The sequence below is a fragment of the Oncorhynchus gorbuscha genome, unplaced genomic scaffold (genome assembly GCF_021184085.1).
Source record: "Oncorhynchus gorbuscha isolate QuinsamMale2020 ecotype Even-year unplaced genomic scaffold, OgorEven_v1.0 Un_scaffold_3220, whole genome shotgun sequence".
Lineage (NCBI taxonomy): Eukaryota > Metazoa > Chordata > Actinopteri > Salmoniformes > Salmonidae > Oncorhynchus > Oncorhynchus gorbuscha.
Window position 1 is genome coordinate 32,010 of NW_025745183.1, and position 17,991 is coordinate 50,000.

Sequence of the window (17,991 nt, forward strand, 5' to 3'; positions counted from 1 at the left end):
GATAGGACTAACTGTGTTATTTAATATACAGTATATATTTTATAGGGTAGAAGTGTTTTAGGGATGTCCAGGATAGGACTAACTGTGTTATTTAATATACAGTATATATATATATATATATATATATATATATATATATATATATATATATAGGGTAGAAGTGTTTTAGGGATGTCCAGGATAGGACTAACTGTGTTATTTAATATACAGTATATATATATATATATATATATATATATATATATATATATATATATATATATATATAGGGTAGAAGTGTTTTAGGGATGTCCAGGATAGGACTAACTGTGTTATTTCATATACAGTATATATATATATAGGGTAGAAGTGTTTTAGGGATGTCCAGGATAGGACTAACTGTGTTATTTCATATACAGTATATATATATATATATATAGGGTAGAAGTGTTTTAGGGATGTCCAGGATAGGACTAACTGTGTTATTTCATATACAGTATATATATATATATATATAGGGTAGAAGTGTTTTAGGGATGTCCAGGATAGGACTAACTGTGTTATTTAATATACAGTATATATATATATATATATAGGGTAGAAGTGTTTTAGGGATGTCCAGGATAGGACTAACTGTGTTATTTAATATACAGTATATATATAGGGTAGAAGTGTTTTAGGGATGTCCAGGATAGGACTAACTGTGTTATTTAATATACAGTATATATATAGGGTAGAAGTGTTTTAGGGATGTCCAGGATAGGACTGTGTTATTTAATATACAGTATATATATATAGGGTAGAAGTGTTTTAGGGATGTCCAGGATAGGACTAACTGTGTTATTTCATATACAGTATATATATATATATATATATATATATATATATATATATATATATATATATATATATATATATATAGGGTAGAAGTGTTTTAGGGATGTCCAGGATAGGACTAACTGTGTTATTTCATATACAGTATATATATATATATATTTTTTTATAGGGTAGAAGTGTTTTAGGGATGTCCAGGATAGGACTGTGTTATTTAATATACAGTATATATATATAGGGTAGAAGTTCTGTTTTAGGGATGTCCAGGATAGGACTGTGTTATTTAATATACAGTATATATATATAGGGTAGAAGTTCTGTTTTAGGGATGTCCAGGATAGGACTGTGTTATTTAATATACAGTATATATATAGGGTAGAAGTTCTGTTTTAGGGATGTCCAGGATAGGACTGTGTTATTTAATATACAGTATATATTTTTATAGGGTAGAAGTTATGTTTTATATATAGGGTAGAAGTGTTTTAGGGATGTCCAGGATAGGACTGTGTTATTTAATATACAGTATATATATATATATATATATATATATATATATATATATATATATATAGGGTAGAAGTGTTTTAGGGATGTCCAGGATAGGACTAACTGTGTTATTTAATATACAGTATATATTTTTATAGGGTAGAAGTGTTTTAGGGATGTCCAGGATAGGACTAACTGTGTTATTTAATATACAGTATATATTTTTATAGGGTAGAAGTGTTTTAGGGATGTCCAGGATAGGACTAACTGTGTTATTTAATATACAGTATATATTTTTATAGGGTAGAAGTGTTTTAGGGATGTCCAGGATAGGACTAACTGTGTTATTTCATATACAGTATATATATATATAGGGTAGAAGTGTTTTAGGGATGTCCAGGATAGGACTAACTGTGTTATTTCATATACAGTATATATATATATATATATAGGGTAGAAGTGTTTTAGGGATGTCCAGGATAGGACTAACTGTGTTATTTCATATACAGTATATATATATAGGGTAGAAGTGTTTTAGGGATGTCCAGGATAGGACTGTGTTATTTAATATACAGTATATATATATATAGGGTAGAAGTGTTTTAGGGATGTCCAGGATAGGACTAACTGTGTTATTTCATATACAGTATATATATATATAGGGTAGAAGTGTTTTAGGGATGTCCAGGATAGGACTGTGTTATTTCATATACAGTATATATATTTATAGGGTAGAAGTGTTTTAGGGATGTCCAGGATAGGACTGTGTTATTTAATATACAGTATATATATATATATATATATAGGGTAGAAGTGTTTTAGGGATGTCCAGGATAGGACTAACTGTGTTATTTAATATACAGTATATATATATATATATATATATATAGGGTAGAAGTGTTTTAGGGATGTCCAGGATAGGACTAACTGTGTTATTTAATATACAGTATATATATAGGGTAGAAGTGTTTTAGGGATGTCCAGGATAGGACTGTGTTATTTAATATACAGTATATATATATAGGGTAGAAGTGTTTTAGGGATGTCCAGGATAGGACTAACTGTGTTATTTCATATACAGTATATATATATATATATATATATATATATATATATATATATATATATATAGGGTAGAAGTGTTTTAGGGATGTCCAGGATAGGACTAACTGTGTTATTTCATATACAGTATATATATATATATTTTTTTTTTATAGGGTAGAAGTGTTTTAGGGATGTCCAGGATAGGACTGTGTTATTTAATATACAGTATATATATATAGGGTAGAAGTTCTGTTTTAGGGATGTCCAGGATAGGACTGTGTTATTTAATATACAGTATATATATATAGGGTAGAAGTTCTGTTTTAGGGATGTCCAGGATAGGACTGTGTTATTTAATATACAGTATATATTTTATAGGGTAGAAGTGTTTTAGGGATGTCCAGGATAGGACTAACTGTGTTATTTAATATACAGTATATATATATATATATATATATATATATATATATATATATATATATATATATATATATATATATATATAGAAGTGTTTTAGGGATGTCCAGGATAGGACTAACTGTGTTATTTAATATACAGTATATATATATATATATATATATATATATATATATATATATATATATATATATATATATATATATATATATATATATATAGGGTAGAAGTGTTTTAGGGATGTCCAGGATAGGACTAACTGTGTTATTTCATATACAGTATATATATATATAGGGTAGAAGTGTTTTAGGGATGTCCAGGATAGGACTAACTGTGTTATTTCATATACAGTATATATATATATATATATAGGGTAGAAGTGTTTTAGGGATGTCCAGGATAGGACTAACTGTGTTATTTCATATACAGTATATATATATAGGGTAGAAGTGTTTTAGGGATGTCCAGGATAGGACTGTGTTATTTAATATACAGTATATATATATATAGGGTAGAAGTGTTTTAGGGATGTCCAGGATAGGACTAACTGTGTTATTTCATATACAGTATATATATATATAGGGTAGAAGTGTTTTAGGGATGTCCAGGATAGGACTGTGTTATTTCATATACAGTATATATATTTATAGGGTAGAAGTGTTTTAGGGATGTCCAGGATAGGACTGTGTTATTTAATATACAGTATATATATATATATATATATATATATATATATATATATATATATATATATATATATATATAGGGTAGAAGTGTTTTAGGGATGTCCAGGATAGGACTAACTGTGTTATTTAATATACAGTATATATATATATATATATATATATAGGGTAGAAGTGTTTTAGGGATGTCCAGGATAGGACTAACTGTGTTATTTAATATACAGTATATATATAGGGTAGAAGTGTTTTAGGGATGTCCAGGATAGGACTGTGTTATTTAATATACAGTATATATATATAGGGTAGAAGTGTTTTAGGGATGTCCAGGATAGGACTAACTGTGTTATTTCATATACAGTATATATATATATATATATATATATATATATATATATATATATATATATAGGGTAGAAGTGTTTTAGGGATGTCAGGATAGGACTAACTGTGTTATTTCATATACAGTATATATATATATATATATTTTTTATAGGGTAGAAGTGTTTTAGGGATGTCCAGGATAGGACTGTGTTATTTAATATACAGTATATATATATAGGGTAGAAGTTCTGTTTTAGGGATGTCCAGGATAGGACTGTGTTATTTAATATACAGTATATATATATAGGGTAGAAGTTCTGTTTTAGGGATGTCCAGGATAGGACTGTGTTATTTAATATACAGTATATATATAGGGTAGAAGTTCTGTTTTAGGGATGTCCAGGATAGGACTGTGTTATTTAATATACAGTATATATTTTTATAGGGTAGAAGTTATGTTTTATATATAGGGTAGAAGTGTTTTAGGGATGTCCAGGATAGGACTGTGTTATTTAATATACAGTATATATATATATATATATATATATATATATATATATATATATATATATATAGGGTAGAAGTGTTTTAGGGATGTCCAGGATAGGACTAACTGTGTTATTTAATATACAGTATATATTTTTATAGGGTAGAAGTGTTTTAGGGATGTCCAGGATAGGACTAACTGTGTTATTTAATATACAGTATATATTTTTATAGGGTAGAAGTGTTTTAGGGATGTCCAGGATAGGACTAACTGTGTTATTTAATATACAGTATATATTTTATAGGGTAGAAGTGTTTTAGGGATGTCCAGGATAGGACTAACTGTGTTATTTAATATACAGTATATATATATATATATATATATATATATATATATATATATATATATATATATATATATATATATATATATATATATATAGGGTAGAAGTGTTTTAGGGATGTCCAGGATAGGACTAACTGTGTTATTTAATATACAGTATATATATATATATATATATATATATATATATATATATATATATATATATATATATATATATATATATATATATATATATATATAGGGTAGAAGTGTTTTAGGGATGTCCAGGATAGGACTAACTGTGTTATTTCATATACAGTATATATATATATAGGGTAGAAGTGTTTTAGGGATGTCCAGGATAGGACTAACTGTGTTATTTAATATACAGTATATATTTTATAGGGTAGAAGTGTTTTAGGGATGTCCAGGATAGGACTAACTGTGTTATTTAATATACAGTATATATATATATATATATATATATATATATATATATATATATATATATATATATATATATATATATATATATATATAGGGTAGAAGTGTTTTAGGATGTCCAGGATAGGACTAACTGTGTTATTTAATATACAGTATATATATATATATATATATATATATATATATATATATATATATATATATATATATATATATATATATATATATATAGGGTAGAAGTGTTTTAGGGATGTCCAGGATAGGACTAACTGTGTTATTTAATATACAGTATATATTTTTATAGGGTAGAAGTGTTTTAGGGATGTCCAGGATAGGACTAACTGTGTTATTTAATATACAGTATATATTTTTATAGGGTAGAAGTGTTTTAGGGATGTCCAGGATAGGACTAACTGTGTTATTTAATATACAGTATATATTTTATAGGGTAGAAGTGTTTTAGGGATGTCCAGGATAGGACTAACTGTGTTATTTAATATACAGTATATATATATATATATATATATATATATATATATATATATATATATATATATATATATATATATATATATATATATATATATATATATAGGGTAGAAGTGTTTTAGGGATGTCCAGGATAGGACTAACTGTGTTATTTCATATACAGTATATATATATATAGGGTAGAAGTGTTTTAGGGATGTCCAGGATAGGACTAACTGTGTTATTTCATATACAGTATATATATATATATATATAGGGTAGAAGTGTTTTAGGGATGTCCAGGATAGGACTAACTGTGTTATTTCATATACAGTATATATATATAGGGTAGAAGTGTTTTAGGGATGTCCAGGATAGGACTGTGTTATTTAATATACAGTATATATATATATAGGGTAGAAGTGTTTTAGGGATGTCCAGGATAGGACTAACTGTGTTATTTCATATACAGTATATATATATATAGGGTAGAAGTGTTTTAGGGATGTCCAGGATAGGACTGTGTTATTTCATATACAGTATATATATTTATAGGGTAGAAGTGTTTTAGGGATGTCCAGGATAGGACTGTGTTATTTAATATACAGTATATATATATATATATATATATATATATATATATATATATATATATATATATATATATATATATATATATATATATATATATATATATATATATATATATATAGGGTAGAAGTGTTTTAGGGATGTCCAGGATAGGACTAACTGTGTTATTTAATATACAGTATATATATATATATATATATAGGGTAGAAGTGTTTTAGGGATGTCCAGGATAGGACTAACTGTGTTATTTCATATACAGTATATATATATATATATATATATTTTTTTTTATAGGGTAGAAGTGTTTTAGGGATGTCCAGGATAGGACTGTGTTATTTAATATACAGTATATATATATAGGGTAGAAGTTCTGTTTTAGGGATGTCCAGGATAGGACTGTGTTATTTAATATACAGTATATATATATAGGGTAGAAGTTCTGTTTTAGGGATGTCCAGGATAGGACTGTGTTATTTAATATACAGTATATATATAGGGTAGAAGTTCTGTTTTAGGGATGTCCAGGATAGGACTGTGTTATTTAATATACAGTATATATATATAGGGTAGAAGTGTTTTAGGGATGTCCAGGATAGGACTGTGTTATTTAATATACAGTATATATATATATAGGGTAGAAGTGTTTTAGGGATGTCCAGGATAGGACTAACTGTGTTATTTCATATACAGTATATATATATATATTTTTTTTTTTTATAGGGTAGAAGTGTTTTAGGGATGTCCAGGATAGGACTGTGTTATTTAATATACAGTATATATATATAGGGTAGAAGTTCTGTTTTAGGGATGTCCAGGATAGGACTGTGTTATTTAATATACAGTATATATATATAGGGTAGAAGTTCTGTTTTAGGGATGTCCAGGATAGGACTGTGTTATTTAATATACAGTATATATATAGGGTAGAAGTTCTGTTTTAGGGATGTCCAGGATAGGACTGTGTTATTTAATATACAGTATATATATATAGGGTAGAAGTTCTGTTTTAGGGATGTCCAGGATAGGACTGTGTTATTTAATATACAGTATATATATATATAGGGTAGAAGTGTTTTAGGGATGTCCAGGATAGGACTGTGTTATTTAATATACAGTATATATATATATATATATATATATATATATATATATATATATATATATATATATATATATATATATATATATATATATATATATATATATATATATATAGGGTAGAAGTGTTTTAGGGATGTCCAGGATAGGACTAACTGTGTTATTTAATATACAGTATATATATATATATATATATATATATATATAGGGTAGAAGTGTTTTAGGGATGTCCAGGATAGGACTAACTGTGTTATTTCATATACAGTATATATATATATATATATTTTTTTTTATAGGGTAGAAGTGTTTTAGGGATGTCCAGGATAGGACTGTGTTATTTAATATACAGTATATATATATAGGGTAGAAGTTCTGTTTTAGGGATGTCCAGGATAGGACTGTGTTATTTAATATACAGTATATATATATATATATATAGGGTAGAAGTGTTTTAGGGATGTCCAGGATAGGACTAACTGTGTTATTTCATATACAGTATATATTTTTATAGTCCAGGATTTTCCACCATCATCAAAGCGTTATCAGTAAATTAGCCAGCTAACATTGATAAACAGATTTTCTGGTTTGTTAGGAAAGATAGATCAATTAAGATATGTGTTCGGAGTCTATCAGATTTTGTAAAGTTATTTCAGAATATTTAGGCGGCTGTGCAGTATTCCCCTCTGGTTCCAGTAGAGTAGGATCAGGATGGTTTACCTCTTGATCTGTCCCACCATGGATACTCGTGCTGATTCCCGGTTCCTGATCTGACCGCTCTTAACACTGAAGGAGAGAGCATGAACACACACACACACAGAGAGAGAGAGAGAGAGAGAGAGAGAGAGAGAGAGAGAGAGAGAGAGAGAGAGAGAGAGAGAGAGAGAGAGAGAGAGAGAGAGAGAACAGGAACAGTTGAGAAAGAGCACTACCAACACTGTGAAACACTGAAACGTAGCATAGCATAGCACTCTATGGAACAGCACTACCAATACTGTGAAACACTGAAACGTAGCATAGCATAGCATAGCATAGCACTCTATGGAACAGCACTACCAACACTGTGAAACACTGAAACGTAGCATAGCATAGCACTCTATGGAACAGCACTACCAATACTGTGAAACACTGAAACGTAGCATAGCATAGCATAGCATAGCACTCTATGGAACAGCACTACCAACACTGTGAAACACTGAAACGTAGCATAGCATAGCATAGCACTCTATGGAACAGCACTACCAACACTGTGAAACACTGAAACATAGCATAGCATAGCATAGCACTCTATGGAACAGCACTACCAACACTGTGAAACACTGAAACATAGCATAGCATAGCATAGCACTCTATGGAACAGCACTACCAATACTGTGAAACACTGAAACGTAGCATAGCATAGCACTCTATGGAACAGCACTACCAACACTATGAAACACTGAAACGTAGCATAGCATAGCATAGCACTCTATGGAACAGCACTACCAACACTGTGAAACACTGAAACGTAGCATAGCATAGCACTCTATGGAACAGCACTACCAACACTATGAAACACTGAAACGTAGCATAGCATAGCATAGCATAGCATAGCACTCTATGGAACAGCACTACCAACACTATGAAACACTGAAACGTAGCATAGCATAGCATAGCATAGCACTCTATGGAACAGCACTACCAACACTATGAAACACTGAAACGTAGCATAGCATAGCATAGCATAGCATAGCATAGCATAGCATAGCACTCTATGGAACAGGAACAGTTGAGAAAGAGCACTACCAACACTGTGAAACACTGAAACGTAGCATAGCATAGCACTCTATGGAACAGCACTACCAGCACTGTGAAACACTGAAACGTAGCATAGCATAGCACTCTATGGAACAGCACTACCAATACTGTGAAACACTGAAACGTAGCATAGCATAGCATAGCATAGCACTCTATGGAACAGCACTACCAACACTGTGAAACACTGAAACGTAGCATAGCATAGCATAGCACTCTATGGAACAGCACTACCAACACTGTGAAACACTGAAACATAGCATAGCATAGCATAGCACTCTATGGAACAGCACTACCAACACTGTGAAACACTGAAACATAGCATAGCATAGCATAGCACTCTATGGAACAGCACTACCAATACTGTGAAACACTGAAACGTAGCATAGCATAGCACTCTATGGAACAGCACTACCAACACTATGAAACACTGAAACGTAGCATAGCATAGCATAGCATAGCATAGCATAGCACTCTATGGAACAGCACTACCAACACTGTGAAACACTGAAACGTAGCATAGCATAGCACTCTATGGAACAGCACTACCAACACTATGAAACACTGAAACGTAGCATAGCATAGCATAGCATAGCATAGCATAGCACTCTATGGAACAGCACTACCAACACTATGAAACACTGAAACGTAGCATAGCATAGCATAGCATAGCACTCTATGGAACAGCACTACCAACACTGTGAAACACTGAAACGTAGCATAGCATTTCACTCTATGGAACAGCACTACCAACACTGTGAAACACTGAAAAGTAGCATAGCATAGTATAGCATAGCATAGCATAGCATAGCACTCTATGGAACAGCACTACCAACACTGTGAAACACTGAAACGTAGCATAGCATAGCACTCTATGGAACAGCACTACCAACACTGTGAAACACTGAAACGTAGCATAGCATAGCACTCTATGGAACAGCACTACCAACACTGTGAAACACTGAAACGTAGCATAGCATAGCACTCTATGGAACAGCACTACCAATACTGTGAAACACTGAAACGTAGCATAGCATAGCACTCTATGGAACAGCACTACCAACACTGTGAAACACGTAAAATTAGCATATCATAGCATAGCATAGCACTCTATGGAACAGACCGCTAATAATAATAATACAACAATACACAATATTTCTTTAGACTGTCTTTGAAACACTACCTAACATATAAGGAGTGGTGTGTTGCTGAACACTCCTCACCTCCACTCTATGGCATGGGCAATAGACTCAAAAGACCTGGGTCGTCCTTTCAGGAAGTTCTGCATGCTGTGTAGCATCTCCATGGCACTGCCTAGAGAGAGAGAGCCCACAGATCCCCAGGACAGCAACACAATTAGACCAAATCATGAGAAAACAAAAAGATCATCTACTTCACATTGGAAAGAATTTATAAACAAACAGAGTAAACTAAGATGCTACTTGGCCCTAAACAGAATGTACACAGTGGCAGAATACCTGACCACTGTGACTGACCCTAAACAGAGAGTACACAGTGGCAGAATACCTGACCACTGTGACTGACCCTAAACAGAGAGTACACAGTGGCAGAATACCTGACCACTGTGACTGGCCCTAAACAGAGAGTACACAGTGGCAGAATACCTGACCACTGTGCCTGACCCTAAACAGAGAGTACACAGTGGCAGAATACCTGACCACTGTGACTGACCCTAAACAGAGAGTACACAGTGGCAGAATACCTGACCACTGTGACTGACCCTAAACAGAGAGTACACAGTGGCAGAATACCTGACCACTGTGACTGACCCAAACTTATGGAAAGCTTTGACTATGTACAGACTCAGTGAGCATAGCCTTGCTATTAAGAGAGGCCACCGTAGGCAGACATGGCTCTCAAGAGAAGACAAGCTATGTGCTCACTGCCCACAAAATGAGGTGGAAACTGAGCTGCACTTCCTAACCTGCCAAATGTATGACCATATTAGAGACACATATTTCCCTCAGATTACACAGATCCCACAAAGATTTTGAAGTGTAGTGGGGAGGAGCCTGCTGCTAACGGTATGGACTGGGCCCTACCTTCCACCACGTCTATCACCACCAATCCTACAGTAGTGGGGAGGAGCCTGCTGCTAACGGTATGGACTGGGCCCTACCTTCCACCACATCTATCACTACCAGTCCTACAGTAGTGGGGAGGAGCCTGCTGCTAACGGTATGGACTGGGCCCTACCTTCCACCACGTCTATCACCACCAATCCTACAGTAGTGGGGAGGAGCCTGCTGCTAACGGTATGGACTGGGCCCTACCTTCCACCACGTCTATCACCACCAGTCCTACAGTAGTGGGGAGGAGCCTGCTGCTAACGGTATGGACTGGGCCCTACCTTCCACCATGTCTATCACCACCAATCCTACAGTAGTGGGGAGGAGCCTGCTGCTAACGGTATGGACTGGGCCCTACCTTCCACCATGTCTATCACCACCAATCCTACAGTAGTGGGGAGGAGCCTGCTGCTAACGGTATGGACTGGGCCCTACCTTCCACCACGTCTATCACCACCAGTCCTACAGTAGTGGGGAGGAGCATGCTGGAGGCGGTGTGGACAGCGATGGCCCCGCCCATACTGTGACCAACCAGGACGATGGGGGGAGGGGCCTCTCCGTAGCACGCTCGCACCACATTGGCCACATCCCTATGAGTGGCGGGACAAGAGGGACAGGTGCAGTACAGGTGAGAGATAGAGGGACAGGTGATGTACAGGTGAGAGATAGAGGGACAGGTGCTGTACAGGTGAGAGATAGAGGGACAGGTGCTGTACAGGTGAGAGATAGAGGGACAGCTGCTGTACAGGTGAGAGATAGAGGGACAGGTGCTGTACAGGTGAGAGATAGAGGGACAGGTGCTGTACAGGTGAGAGATAGAGGGACAGGTGCTGTACAGGTGAGAGATAGAGGGACAGGTGCTGTACAGGTGAGAGATAGAGGGACAGGTGCTGTACAGGTGAGAGATAGAGGGACAGGTGCTGTACAGGTGAGAGATAGAGGGACAGGTGCTGTACAGGTGAGAGATAGAGGGACAGGTGCTGTACAGGTGAGAGATAGAGGGACAGGTGCTGTACAGCTGAGAGATAGAGGGACAGGTGCTGTACAGGTGAGAGATAGAGGGACAGGTGCTGTACAGGTGAGAGATAGAGGGACAGCTGCTGTGCAGGTGAGAGATAGAGGGACAGGTGTTGTACAGGTGAGAGATAGAGGGACAGGTGGTGTACAGGTGAGAGATAGAGGGACAGGTGCTGTACAGGTGAGAGATAGAGGGACAGCTGCTGTACAGGTGAGAGATAGAGGGACAGGTGATGTACAGGTAAGAGGTAGAGGGACAGGTGAGAGGTAGAGGGACAGGTGATGTACAGGTGAGAGGTAGAGGGACAGGTGATATACAGGTAAGAGGTAGAGGGACAGGTAGAGGGACAGGTGAGAGGTAGAGGGACAGGTGAGAGGTAGAGGGACAGGTGTGAGAGAGGGACAGGTGATGTACAGGTGAGAGGTAGAGGGACAGGTGATATACAGGTAAGAGGTAGAGGGACAGGTAGAGGGACAGGTGAGAGGTAGAGGGACAGGAAGTTATTTCCTTATGTTTTACAGGTGTGTATCTTCTTACCTAGACATGGTCTGTGTGGAGAGGTCGTCTGACTGACGTACCTGGGTGGAACCTGGAGAGAAGGAGAGTTGAACACATTCTGGAAACATTGGGTTTTGATGTCTTTATGATGTGACTGTATTAAACACTATGGACGGATCCAAAATGACACCCTTATTGTCATGACTAGTCCACCACAATCAAATAGAGTGGCATTCTGAGATGACCTTTGCTCTCTGAACTCACCGTGACCCCTGAGGTCCATGGCCAGCACCCTGCAGGTCACCCTACTGGCTATGGCTGTCTGGGGACCGAGGAGACGGAGTGACAGATTAACAAGAAAAACAGGTATTACAACAGGAATGGAAATCTCAAATGCTGGTCAGGAGAGGAGCCCGGAGTTTATAGATGATGACCGTATGGACAGTTTACATAGAAACAAAAGAAAATAGACATTCTTTTATTTTACAGGAATGGAAAGTGTTTAAGCAGTCTCAAACACTGGTCAGTAAAAATACACACAAAAAATTCTGTATTTATTGTATAGACAGTTTAGAGTAATGTTTTAGTTTAGAGTAATGGATTAGAGTAATGGATTAGTTTAGAGTAATGGATTAGTTTAGAGTAATGGATTAGTTTAGAGTAATGGTTTAGAGTAATGGATTAGTTTAGAGTAATGGTTTAGAGTAATGGATTAGTTTAGAGTAATGGTTTAGAGTAATGGATTAGTTTAGAGTAATGGTTTAGAGTAATGGATTAGTTTAGAGTAATGGTTTAGAGTAATGGATTAGTTTAGAGTAATGGATTAGAGTAATGGATTAGTTTAGAGTAATGGATTAGTTTAGAGTAATGGATTAGAGTAATGGTTTAGAGTAATGGATTAGTTTAGAGTAATGGATTAGTTTAGAGTAGTGGATTAGTTTAGAGTAATGGATTCGTTTAGAGTAATGGTTTAGAGTAATGGATTAGTTTAGAGTAATGGATTAGAGTAATGGTTTAGAGTAATGGTTTAGTTTAGAGTAATGGATTAGTTTAGAGTAACGGTTTAGAGTAATGGTTTAGAGTAATGGTTTAGTTTAGAGTAATGGATTAGAGTAATTGTTTAGTTTAGAGTAATGGATTAGAGTAATGGATTAGAGTAATAGTTTAGAGTAATGGTTTAGTTTAGAGTAATGGTTTAGAATAATGGATTCGTTTAGAGTAATGGATTAGTTTAGAGTAATGGATTCGTTTAGAGTAATGGTTTAGAGTAATGGATTAGTTTAGAGTAATGGATTAGAGTAATGGTTTAGAGTAATGGTTTAGTTTAGAGTAATGGATTAAACCCCTTCAACTCATCCAGAACGCCGCAGCCCGTCTGGTGTTCAACCTTCCCAAGTTCTCTCACGTCACCCCGCTCCTCCGTTCTCTCCACTGGCTTCCAGTTGAAGCTCGCATCCGCTACAAGACCATGGTGCTTGCCTACGGAGCTGTGAGGGGAACGGCACCTCAGTACCTCCAGGCTCTGATCAGGCCCTACACCCAAACAAGGGCACTGCGTTCATCCACCTCTGGCCTGCTCGCCTCCCTACAACTGAGGAAGTACAGCTCCCGCTCAGCCCAGTCAAAACTGTTCGCTGCCCTGGCCCCCCAATGGTGGAACAAACTCCCTCACGACGCCAGGACAGCGGAGTCAATCACCACCTTCCGGAGACACCTGAAACCCCACCTCTTTAAGGAATACCTAGGATAGGTTAAGTAATCCCTCTCACCCCACCCCCCCTAAGTTTTAGATGCACTATTGTTAAGTGACTGTCCCACTGGATGTCATAAGGTGAATGCACCAATTTGTAAGTCGCTCTGGATAAGAGCGTCTGCTAAATGACTTAAATGTAAATGTAAATGAGTAATGGTTTAGTTTAGAGTAATGGATTAGAGTAATGGATTAGAGTAATAGTTTAGAGTAATGGTTTAGTTTAGAGTAACGGTTTAGAGTAATGGATTAGTTTAGAGTAATGGTTTAGTTTAGAGTAATGGATTAGTTTAGAGTAATGGTTTAGAGTAATGGATTAGTTTAGAGTAATGGTTTAGTTTAGAGTAATGGTTTAGTTTAGAGTAATGGTTTAGAGTAATGGTTTAGTCTAGAGTAATGGTTTAGAGTAATGGTTTAGTTTAGAGTAATGGTTTAGAGTAATGGATCAGTTTAGAGTAATGGTTTAGAGTAATTGTTTAGTTTAGACGAATGTTTTTTAGTAATGGATTAGTTTAGAGTAATGGTTTAGAGTAATGGATTAGTTTAGAGTAATGGTTTAGAGTAATGGTTCAGTTTAGAGTAATGGATTAGTTTAGAGTAATGGTTTAGTTTAGAGTAATGGTTTAGAGTAATGGTTCAGTTTAGAGTAATGGTTTAGAGTAATGGATTAGTTTAGAGTAATGGATTAGTTTAGAGTAATGGATTAGAGTAATGGTTTAGAGTAATGGATTAGTTTAGAGTAATGGTTTAGAGTAATGGTTCAGTTTAGAGTAATGGTTTAGAGTAATGGTTCAGTTTAGAGTAATGGTTTAGTTTAGAGTAATGGTTCAGTTTAGATTAATGGTTCAGTTTAGAGTAATGGTTTAGTTTAGAGTAATGGTTTAGAGTAATGGTTTAGTTTAGAGTAATGGTTTAGTTTAGAGTAAAGGTTCAGTTTAGAGTAATGGTTTAGTTTAGAGTAATGGTTTAGTTTAGAGTAATGGTTTAGTTTAGAGTAATGGTTTAGTTTAGAGTAATGGTTTAGTTTAGAGTAATGGTTTAGAGTAATGGTTCAGTTTAGAGTAATGGTTTAGTTTAGAGTAATGGTTTAGTTTAGAGTAATGGTTTAGAGTAATGGTTCAGTTTAGAGTAATGGTTTAGTTTAGAGTAATGGTTTAGTTTAGAGTAATGGTTTAGTTTAGAGTAATGGTTTAGTTTAGAGTAATGGTTCAGTTTAGAGTAATGGTTTAGTTTAGAGTAATGGTTTAGAGTAATGGTTTAGAGTAATGGTTCAGTTTAGAGTAATGGTTTAGAGTAATGGTTCAGTTTAGAGTAATGGTTTAGTTTAGAGTAATGGTTCAGTTTAGAGTAATGGTTCAGTTTAGAGTAATGGTTTAGAGTAATGGTTTAGAGTAATGGTTTAGTTTAGTGTAATGGTTTAGTTTAGAGTAATGGTTTAGAGTAATGGTTTAGTTTAGAGTAATGGTTTAGTTTAGAGTAATGGTTCAGTTTAGAGTAATGGTTTAGAGTAATGGTTCAGAGTAATGGTTTAGAGTAATGGTTCAGTTTAGAGTAATGGTTTAGAGTAATGGTTTAGAGTAATGGTTTAGAGTAATGGTTCAGTTTAGAGTAATGGTTCAGTTTATAGTAATGGTTCAGTTTATAGTAATGGTTCAGTTTAGAGTAATGGTTCAGTTTAGAGTAATGGTTCAGTTTAGAGTAATGGTTCAGTTTAGAGTAATGGATTAGTTTAGAGTAATGGTTTAGAGTAATGGTTCAGTTTAGAGTAATGGTTCAGTTTAGAGTAATGGTTCAGAGTAATGGTTCAGTTTAGAGTAATGGTTTAGAGTAATGGTTCAGTTTAGAGTAATGGTTTAGAGTAATGGTTTAGAGTAATGGTTTAGAGTAATGGTTTAGAGTAATGGTTTAGAGTAATGGTTTAGTTTAGAGTAATGGTTTAGTTTAGAGTAATGGTTTAGAGTAATGGTTTAGAGTAATGGTTCAGTTTAGAGTAATGGTTTAGAGTAATGGTTTAGAGTAATGGTTTAGAGTAATGGTTTAGAGTAATGGTTTAGTTTAGAGTAATGGTTTAGTTTAGAGTAATGGTTTAGAGTAATGGTTCAGTTTAGAGTAATGGTTCAGTTTAGAGTAATGGTTTAGAGTAATGGTTTAGAGTAATGGTTTAGTTTAGAGTAATGGTTCAGTTTAGAGTAATGGTTCAGTTTAGAGTAATGGTTCAGTTTAGAGTAATGGTTCAGTTTAGAGTAATGGTTTAGAGTAATGGTTTAGAGTAATGGTTTAGAGTAATGGTTCAGTTTAGAGTAATGGTTTAGAGTAATGGTTTAGTTTAGAGTAATGGTTCAGTTTAGAGTAATGGTTTAGAGTAATGGATTAGTTTAGAGTAATGGTTTAGTTTAGAGTAATGGTTCAGTTTAGAGTAATGGATTAGTTTAGAGTAATGGTTCAGTTTAGAGTAATGGTTTAGTGTAGAGTAATGGATTAGTTTAGAGTAATGGTTCAGTTTAGAGTAATGGTTTAGTTTAGAGTAATGGATTAGTTTAGAGTAATGGATTAGTTTAGAGTAATGGTTCAGTTTAGAGTAATGGTTTAGTTTAGAGTAATGGTTTAGAGTAATGGTTTAGAGTAATGGTTTAGAGTAATGGTTTAGAGTAATGGTTTAGAGTAATGGTTTAGTTTAGAGTAATGGTTTAGAGTAATGGTTTAGAGTAATGGTTTAGAGTAATGGTTCAGTTTAGAGTAATGGTTCAGTTTAGAGTAATGGTTTAGTTTAGAGTAATGGTTTAGTTTAGAGTAATGGTTCAGTTTAGAGTAATGGTTTAGTTTAGAGTAATGGTTCAGTTTAGAGTAATGGTTCAGTTTAGAGTAATGGTTCAGTTTAGAGTAATGGTTTAGAGTAATGGTTTAGAGTGATGGTTCAGTTTAGAGTAATGGTTTAGTTTAGAGTAATGGTTTAGTTTAGAGTAATGGTTCAGTTTAGAGTAATGGTTTAGTTTAGAGTAATGGTTTAGTTTAGAGTAATGGTTTAGAGTAATGGTTCAGTTTAGAGTAATGGTTTAGTTTAGAGTAATGGATTAGTTTAGAGTAATGGTTTAGAGTAATGGTTCAGTTTAGAGTAATGTGTAGTTTAGAGTAATGGTTTAGTTTAGAGTAATGGTTTAGAGTAATGGTTTAGTTTAGAGTAATGGTTTAGTTTAGAGTAATGGTTCAGTTTAGATTAATGGTTTAGAGTAATGGTTTAGTTTAGAGTAATGGTTTAGTTTAGAGTAAAGGTTCAGTTTAGAGTAATGGTTTAGAGTAATGGTTCAGTTTAGAGTAATGGTTTAGTTTAGAGTAATGGTTTAGTTTAGAGTAATGGTTTAGAGTAATGGTTCAGTTTAGAGTAATGGTTTAGTTTAGAGTAATGGTTTAGTTTAGAGTAATGGTTTAGTTTAGAGTAATGGTTTAGTTTAGAGTAATGGTTTAGAGTAATGGTTTAGAGTAATGGTTCAGTTTAGAGTAATGGTTTAGAGTAATGGTTCAGTTTAGAGTAATGGTTTAGTTTAGAGTAATGGTTCAGTTTAGAGTAATGGTTTAGAGTAATGGTTTAGAGTAATGGTTTAGTTTAGTGTAATGGTTTAGTTTAGAGTAATGGTTTAGAGTAATGGTTTAGTTTAGAGTAATGGTTTAGT

General features: G+C 34.4%; 1 protein-coding gene across 1 annotated transcript in view; it reads right to left on the bottom strand.

Annotated features, from left to right (window-relative positions):
• Window positions 1-17,991, bottom strand: part of LOC124017783 (protein phosphatase methylesterase 1-like) — a gene marked incomplete at its 3' end in the record, with an annotated part of 34,046 nt that overhangs the window by 13,090 nt on the left and 2,965 nt on the right. The window contains exons 3-7 of the mRNA XM_046332981.1: window positions 12,838-12,895; window positions 12,613-12,664; window positions 11,493-11,647; window positions 10,191-10,281; window positions 7,894-7,959 (exon numbers count right to left, since the gene is read on the bottom strand). Coding sequence (XP_046188937.1) covers window positions 7,894-7,959; window positions 10,191-10,281; window positions 11,493-11,647; window positions 12,613-12,664; window positions 12,838-12,895 — 422 coding nt within the window. The remainder of the gene's footprint in view (window positions 1-7,893; window positions 7,960-10,190; window positions 10,282-11,492; window positions 11,648-12,612; window positions 12,665-12,837; window positions 12,896-17,991) is intronic.